General features: G+C 43.0%; 1 protein-coding gene across 1 annotated transcript; it reads left to right on the forward strand.

Moving 5' to 3' along the window:
• Window positions 1–644: 644 nt before the first annotated feature.
• LOC115164862 (forkhead box protein N4-like) lies at window positions 645–8,234 on the forward strand. Its single transcript, XM_029717734.1, has 10 exons — window positions 645–915; window positions 1,660–1,760; window positions 4,709–4,893; window positions 5,110–5,222; window positions 5,355–5,465; window positions 5,787–5,914; window positions 6,152–6,248; window positions 6,496–6,703; window positions 7,121–7,516; window positions 7,667–8,234. The coding sequence occupies exons 2-10, from the start codon at window positions 1,681–1,683 to the stop codon at window positions 7,924–7,926; spliced, it is 1,578 nt and encodes a 525-aa protein (XP_029573594.1). The 5' UTR covers window positions 645–915; window positions 1,660–1,680; the 3' UTR covers window positions 7,927–8,234.
• The last annotated feature ends 662 nt before the right edge of the window (window positions 8,235–8,896 follow it).

Consider the following 8,896-nt stretch of genomic DNA (forward strand, 5'->3'; position numbering starts at 1 on the left):
GGGGAAACAAATTGTCTACAAGCACTCGCCTTTTAATTCACATTCATTCCGTTTCAGACGCTAACAAGCTGCGATAGACACCATCAGAGTCGAAGGTCTCTAATCATTACTATGTTGGAATACTTGAAAACTGGAACTTGGGAGGACTGGACATTATATCGAAGGGAAATTGTATAGGGTACAAATACGCTATAGGACTACATCTTTCTTAAGCAGTTATTCCTCGTATTTTGTCACATTTATTTTTTATTTAAATTAATTTGTTTTAATTTGTAGCGCTGATTTCAAATTAAGACTGGGCGAAGTGATGTATTAATGTTGTGTATTGTGGGCTATAGCGACGCATCTAAAGCGCACCTGCGCCTCGATCTTGACCAAACTATTTATTTTAGCTGGCTAACAAAAAGTATCACATGCTACCATATGTCGCCGTACAATAACAATTGTCAACTATATTGGATAGAGACTGGGTGGCTACAGCTATAGAGTGGTTTATTGTTTTGAAACCATCCTTTCTCAAATTCGTCATTGTCCATGGATAGCCTACTGTTGATCCAGAAACTCCACAATCACAGTAAGTAAGGGAGTACAAGCCTAGGTCCAAATACAAACAGGGAGATCAGACTGCATATTTTTTTGTCCATTCGGATGGGGTGCTGTCTTCCACGGGAGTCTGTTACAAGTTGTTACATTGGCAGCAGCTGTCAAACCCTTAGGATCCTTCCCCTTGAGCAACAAGAGCAGCAACAGGCTCCGTTAAGGCAGGTAGGCCTATTGCGCATGACAGTGTGCGGGACCGCTCCAGAGAGGGAAATTTAAAAACGGTTTTTCGGAAACAAGTGCAGCACAGTGAAAGCACAGTAGACTACACGGACTCGTCAACAACTAATATTTTCTGCAGATTATCCTGAACAGGTAAGATTGAACTTTTTCCGGCATGACAAGGATGAATGTCAGCAAATAGTTATGATACTTTGAGTGAGAGGGGATTATTTAAATTAGAGGACTTTTCATTTTTGTGTCATTGTTGTTATTTCAGAAAGGGTGGGAAACGCTGCTAAATTTGGGATTGCACAAAAAGTAGTTTTTTTTATCAGTAAAAAAAGGTTAATAAATAGCCTTGTCAATTGCAATGCTTATTAAAAAAGCAATCCATTTGTTTTCTGTATTGTAAAACGTCAATGTTATATTAATTTGAAGCAAAGGCCTACATATGTGAACTGATACCCCTGTAACTTGTGTATAAAAACATCTAAAGTATTGTTTGTTGTCTATATTAATTTGCAATTGTTATGTTTTTTCCATGATAGCTGATATGATTGTCATTAGCTTATATCATTATTGTTATTAACTGGTCATAATCAGATTCAGATTTTTTTAATAGCGCATTCATTGTAGCCTATATGATTAATATAGTACATAATACTATATAATACATATTATAAATACTTATTTTCCTCCATAAGTAGTCTGTTTGATGTGCTAATATTTTATTTATCTAAAGGTCATTATAATAGCCTATGTAATGAGTAGACAAAACAAGGAAACAAAATTCAAATTGTTAGGTCAGTTTTAAAAAAAGAAATAGGTCTAGACCTAAATGACATCAAGTATTGAAGCCTAGATGTCTTATGCAGAGGCACCTTTTCCTTGTTGCAGCATTATCAAATATCCCAGGAAATGATAGAAAGTGGAATTACATCCAGGATGTCAGGAGTTCTAGAAAATTCAGGTCATCATCCCTCTCCACAAGATTACAGGTAAGACTGGATTTGTGAATTGCAATGATAAGCTTTTTGATCAAAGTTGTATCTTTGTAAAGTTGGCTCCACTTAACAAAAAAAAATGCAAATATGATTCAAAAGGTTTAGGTATAAAGATAACTCCAATATATATTTTCCAAAATCTCCCTATACTGTATTTTTAATCCAACGGTAGATGGACAGCTCTTTCAGTGAAGGGAGGTGGTGTATGAAAAAGGGGAAGAATAAAACACAACCTAAGAATAAATGATTTTGTCTGAATGGATCTGTCAGAAACCATCAGCTCTGTTTACACTCCCGCTGCCGGCACACAGTGAGACTGAGCCTCTTGGCCCGCCGGCTCCAAGGGGGAGTTGGGGCTCTCCGGGTCACTAGCGAGGAGAAGTGGCTCTCAATTAGGAGGAGGTGGGAGTGGGGTCTGTGTAGTATTGAACCTCTGGGAAAGCTTGTGCGGCTTGTGCTAGACGGGGGACACTATAGACCAGCATGCCGTGCCTCATTGAACATGCTCTTTATTGTGGGTTAAGTGGGGGGTGTATAGGGAAGAGGCATCCTAATTGCTGTAAAAATATTTAGGGTGATTGGCCTAGGCCTAGAGATGCTTGTGAGATTTTCAGGAAAAAATGTAAAAGCATTAAGAATGTGTTTTACATATAAAATGTGTTATATAGGCTATGACTGTTTCCAATCAAGTTTAAATGTTTTGATCAAATCCCACTAATCGTTGAAGGGATATTCATGTTCTCAAATACAACCTAACATGATTTTTGTACCTTGGCTGGAGTCAATTCCTCATTCTTTTAGAAAATTTGGCCAAAACACAATACAAACACCCAAATCCTATATTACAAATGTACCCTTTCTGAAGGTCGTGTCTACATTAGATTTTTGAAAAGTCACGTTATCATGTTATAGGCCTAATCCACTTTCAGATTTTGCTTTGATGCAACTCAATGACAATATTCAAAAGTGGATTGAACCCCAATAAAGTTCAGACATGTCCTTCCGGAAAGGATACTGCTGTAATATGAGTTGGATTAGTCTGTTTGTAAGGCGTTTTACACATATTTCAGAATGAAAGGGACCCTATGTTAATACTGACAAAACACAATGACTATCAAATACCTAAGTAAAAGAAACAAAATACATATCCAAAAAACTGTCTTGGGGATCCGACTACAGCCAAGGTAAGTGGCAACTCATGTTAGGTCGTATTGAGTTCAACATCCCTTAAGACCAAAATAGTAATCTTGTTGGTATATGCTTCCATTGGAACTAGTGCTCTCTAAAATCTGTTTTACCTATTTGGATTAAGCCTTAACTCAGGGTTACAGCTGGTGAGGCATATATTTGTAGGTTTTTTTAAGAGAGAATACACGTGTGTGTGTGTGTGTGTGTGCATGTATGTAGGCATGTGTGCATGTGGCTTTTTTGGGGGTAGAGGGAACTCATACTACAAATCTCAAGTAGAAATAGGTGTCTGTGGTGGTGCCTGTGGTGTACAGTTTCACAGAAGCGTCTGTCACTCTGCTTGGAAAGAGACGGTTATTCACAAGCCTTTACTAGCACATGCAGTCAAGGTGTCCAAAGCCTTGTGCCAAGACCAAGCTCTGGATGAAATGTCATTTATTCAGGTGACAGGCTGAGTGAGCAGTGTAGCCTGACCTCCATCAACCCCACCCTCCTCCCTCAGTCCCCTAGGGCCCCATCTACTGCCCTTCTGGGTGGAGGGAGGGGGGACAATGTGAGGGGAGAGGGTGGAAAGGGACAGGGAAGCAGATGGCATCCTATTTGTCCCTCTTGTGTGAGGGCTGTCATTCCAACAGATTAATGCAAGGGCTGGTAAAAAAAAAAAAAACGGCAGAGACAATCAAGGAAGGGTCTGGGTGGAAACAATAGAGCCACGTGCCACTGGACAGATTTGTCGTTTGGGACACAATAGGTGATCATTTTTCAATAGACAAGGCCAACTGTTGCAGAGCGACATGTGCCGCTCTCCCATATTTTCAAATGATCTCATGCGCTGTTTACTTATGATTCAGCCAATGGGTAGATGGAGATTGTAGTCACCTGATGTAGGGGTGATTTTGTTTGCAGTTGGGGTGGGGAGCGGGGATCCTACAGTCTCCAGACCCACAAAGTAACTGAATAGTGAGTGTCGTCATAGCGACCCCAATTACTGAACTATTCTACAGTAAGTGTGTGGAGAGACGACTGGAGAGGATTCTTCTCTTTTCTCCCTGCAGAGCCCTCCTGTCTTAAAAGAAATAATGAGCAAAAGCTGATTGGCACCCCATGCCCCGATTAAGCAGAAGTTAAGCAGTAAATCTTAACTAATATTGTACGCAGGTATGGGAATTAATTGTTGACAACTTAATCATCATTAGGTGGTGGTTATGTTGCAAATCTAGTGATCACTTATTTTTATTTGTATTTCCCAAAACTCAGGAAGTAGATGAGAACATTAAAATTGTTGATGAGGAAGGTCATAAGCAAGTTACTGAAGAGGGATTAATAATAACAACGAGAATGTTGGCTTTTTATCCATAATGTTACTATTACAGTAATTAGCTAATCAAATAGCACTCTATAATATACTTGTGGTAAATCCCAGATAAGATTATACTCCTGGCTTATGATTCATTTTCACTTCTCCCACTCCAATGTTGGATGCATTACTTTAGGTTTAATGGAATACATGTCTGTTCAGTCAGTGTCCAGTATATTTGCCCTAGATATAACCAGACCTGAATAGTATGAATACTATTTATAAAGCGGGTACTTACACATTTGTTTTGGGGTTTGTACTTTTGGGATTATTATTTTTTGCTTCCATGGCAACAATGATTTCAACCAGTATTTGAACCCAGGTCTGGATATATCCTACAGTTGTATGCTAGGCTGTGTATCTGAGTGATTGTGTTGCTTGTGTCCCGTCCCTGCAGACTTCTGACCACAGACCCCTCCCAGCTTCAAGAGGATCTCCCTGGGGAACTGCAGTCTCTGTCATGGCTCACATCTGTAGATGTTCCCCGGCTGCAGCAGATGGCCGATGGTCACGGTGGTGGTGGAGGAGACTTCAACAGGCCTTCCCAGGGGCAGGGGGGCAGCCTGCTTGAGCAGCAGACAGGTGAGACACAAACACACACACACCAATTGGGGGAGCCTGCACCATTTCAAATCCACACACACACTCTGATTGGATAGTTCAGGAGTGCTTCTAGGCTCTGATGCTGAAGAGGACAAATTGATCAAAATGATTACAGTTGGAAACATAACTGCCAACCTGGCTAATGAGACTGGCAAGACCAATAGAATGATTAAAGTACTGCTTCCTTCCTCACAGCTCAGCTGAACAACATGACCATGGCAGGGGGACAGGGAGCCATGATCCACCTACAGAGCAACATGCAGCACAGCCCCCTGGGAATTAACGTCATCACCGCCCACAGCGGAAATGTAAGTTATGCATCCTGACATTAAAAAATACATGTATAATTTATCCAAACTGTTTTATTAATCAGTGTTTATTCTCTAGCTAAATGAAATCATATAGTAAATATACTAAAGTTGCCTGGGTCTATTCCACAGATGTCTCCATTCTCCATGAATGGGCAGCCCTCCCCGGGGTACCAATGCCCTGCCTCTGCCTACCAACCTACAGCCCAACAAGTTTTCACTCTGACCCAGGCGAGCCAGCAGGTAACTACGTCATCCCTACAACTGGGCTGTGGATACAGTTTGTGAATTAGACATGAATTGTTACATATAATTACATAGCATTGTTAGAGTATTTAGTAAATGACAATGTAACAACCTATTAATACAGTATTGTTAGTGTAATTACAGTGTTACTACATGGGTATAAGAGCAACTTAATGTAGTGTTAGAGATTATTCTATTAGTTTACGGCCTACTGCTGATTAAGGGTTTGATGTTTATATGGCATTAATTAAAACCATTTTTATTTAAAATAAATAATATACATCAAATATTCTAGATTGTTCTTTCATTTTCTCTCAGTGTTCTCCTGCTGGGTTCTATAGCAATGTCTCCTTCAACAACCAAAACCTGTTCACACAGCCGCGCCTGGCTCCACAAAACCAGGACCTACAGCCCAAGTCTTTCCCCAAGCCCATCTACTCCTACAGGTAAGCCTCCCCTGGGCCAAGGGGCATTACAGTAGTATTGTATTGCCCGGGTCATGTTCACCAGGGCACACAAAGGAAAATGACAAGTTCAGGTAGTTCCCCGTTTAAGTCCATTTTCTTCCCTTTGGTGCCTAATGAACAAGACCTTGGTCTAATTATCAACCATATGTAATGTATTTACTTCCTAGATTTATAACTAAATGGCAATATTGTCTTTCTACTTTGATCCATCCTCAGCTGTTTGATTGCTATGGCTCTGAAGAACAGCAAGACGGGCAGTCTCCCTGTCAGCGAGATCTACAGCTTTATGAAGGAGCATTTCCCCTACTTTAAGGTAAGACTTGAGCAGATCCTCTAAGGGCTGGTTTCTCAGACCCAGTTTAAGCCTAACCCTGGAATAAAAAGCATGCTCAATGAAGAATCACCATTGAACATGCTTTTTAGTCCAGGACCGGGTCCAGAAAACTGGCCTAATATTCAATAGGGATTGGGGAAGCAGATATGTTGCATGGAAGTAAGCATTGTGTTTAGGAAGTTGTTTAAATGTCTCCTTCCTCTCCTTGGGGTTGTTTTCCCTGTAGACAGCACCAGACGGATGGAAGAACTCAGTCCGACACAACCTGTCTCTAAACAAATGCTTTGAGAAGGTGGAGAACAAGATGAGCGGCTCCTCGCGTAAGGGCTGCCTCTGGGCCCTGAACCCGGCCAAGATCGACAAGATGGAGGAGGAGATGCAGAAGTGGAAGCGCAAGGACCTGCCAGCCATCCGTCGCAGCATGGCCAACCCAGGTGAGACCACAGTGCTGACTGAGGCCTATTCACACTCAACCTGGATCCTGTTCAATAGGCACAAAATAGAGGAAAAGGGACTGAAACCGGGAGGAACACCCTGAACTCATTTTTGTTTTACTTTGCAAAATGTTTTTGAAAAATTCTGTGTGCTCTATTGAACACGGCCCATCAATGAAGAACACGACCCTCCACCAACGAAGATGATTATTCCCCCTCAGTTTTATATGTCTATATGGCAACTGTCACAGCTACAGTACAGTTGGCTATGTTCCAATTGACAGTAATATGCTACATTTCTGTGGGCTGCGATAAGCAGCATCACAGAGAAAGAATCTGCTAAGTTTTTTGTTTTAAATGCACAGTCATCAGTCTGTCATCAGCTGCTAAACTGCCCTATTTTTCTCTCTCTGTCAGATGAGTTGGACAAGCTGATCACAGACCGGCCAGAGAGCTGCAGACGAAAGCCCATGGACCCTGGGATGACCCGTCTCCCCAGCTGTCCGTCCGGCCTAACCCTGCCTGTCCCATGCCAGATGCAGCCCCAGCCCGTGGTCACCCTGTCCCTGCAGTGCCTGCCCATGCACCAGCACCACCAGCTTCATGCCCAGCTCCAGGCCAATGCCCAGGCCAGGCTGGCCTCGGTATCCCCCGCCCAGACACCCCCCCTCCACACCGTTCCTGACCTCTCCCACAGCCCTCTCGCCACCGAGCATCCCGGCAAGCAGCCTCATGACTTCTACAGTCTCCACGGTGACGTCAACGCAGAGGTGGACGCACTGGACCCCAGCATCATGGACTTCGCTCTACAAGGTGGGTAGCTATAGCACCTAGTCACAACATGATATACTAATTGAACAATCCTCAAGCCAATGTTACTTTGCACTGGAGTTGGCCATTTTCTTGTCTCTTAGAAGCAGTGATGACCATTGACGTGACAAAATTAGTTCCTTCTTTCCTCAGGTAACCTGTGGGAGGAGATGAAAGACGACAGCTTTAACCTGGAAGCGTTGGGCACCTTCAGTAACTCTCCCCTGCGTTTGTCTGACTGTGACCTGGGCGCCATGACCGGCAGCCTCCCTCCTGTCTCCAGTGGAGGCAGCATGCCCTTCTCAGACCTACAGGCGACGGGCCTGTTCACCTCATACGCCGCCCTGGACGCCCTCTCCTCCCAGTACGTGGGCACGCCAGGCAACAGCAAGCCCATCACCGCCCTGCTTTAATGAAAACATCCCCACCACAGAGTGGAAGTCAAAGATAGAGCTGTACTGATGCATCACCAACAGAATCAAAATAACTTATTTTGTTTTGCAGTGGCTCTACTTGTCGATCCCACTCCTGGCACCAAAAACCCCCCCACATCTTCTTTGACTGAAAAGCGTGAACCCTCATTGGTTTTCTCTGTCCACAATGACAGTGCAACTTGTGTTGCCGTCCCCAAGCCACTACTTCAGATGGGAGAAAGAGGTCCATTTGGAGACTGATTTGATCAAAATAATAAAAAAACCACACACATACAGGGTCTTCGGAAAGTATTCAGACCCCTTCACTTTTTTCACAATTCGTTACATTACAGCCTTATTCTAAAATTTATTAAAATCAGTCTACACACAATACCCCATAATGACAAAACAAAAACAGGTTTTGGGAAAATTTGGCTAATTAAAATAATAAATAAATGGAAGTATCACATTTACATAAGTATTCAGACCCTTTACTCAGTACTTTGTTGAAGCACCTTTGGCAGTGATTACAGCCTTGAGTCTTCTTGGGTATGACGCTACAAGCTTGGCACACCTGTATTTGGGGAGTTTCTCCCATTCTTCTCTGCAGATCCTCTCAAGCTCTGTCAGGTTGGATGGGGAGCGTCGCTGCAGAGCTATTTTCAGGTCTCTCCAGAGATGATTGATCGGGTTCAAGTCCGGGCTCTGGCTGGGCCACTCAAGGACATTCAGAGACTTGTCACGAAGCCACTCCTGCATTGTCTTGGCTGTGTGCTTAGGGTCATTGTCATGTTGGAAGGTGAACCTTCACCCCAGTCTGAGGTCCTGAGTGCTCTGGAGCAGGTTTTCATCAAGGATCTCCCTGTTCTTTGCTCCATTTATCTTTCCCTAGATCCTGACAAGTCTCCCAGTCCCTGCCACTGATAAATATCCCCACAGCATGCTGCCACCACCATGCTTCACCGTAGGG

Source organism: Salmo trutta, chromosome 27 (assembly GCF_901001165.1).
Source record: "Salmo trutta chromosome 27, fSalTru1.1, whole genome shotgun sequence".
Lineage (NCBI taxonomy): Eukaryota > Metazoa > Chordata > Actinopteri > Salmoniformes > Salmonidae > Salmo > Salmo trutta.

Excerpts from the sequence above, each read along its gene's own strand:
- LOC115164862 (XM_029717734.1), top strand. The coding sequence starts at position 1,681 with ATGATAGAAAGTGGAATTACATCCAGGATGTCAGGAGTTCTAGAAAAT. Across the intron at positions 5,466-5,786 it reads TGACCCAGGCGAGCCAGCAG|TGTTCTCCTGCTGGGTTCTA; the intron begins GTAACTACGTCA and ends ATTTTCTCTCAG. Across the intron at positions 7,517-7,666 it reads CATGGACTTCGCTCTACAAG|GTAACCTGTGGGAGGAGATG; the intron begins GTGGGTAGCTAT and ends TTCTTTCCTCAG.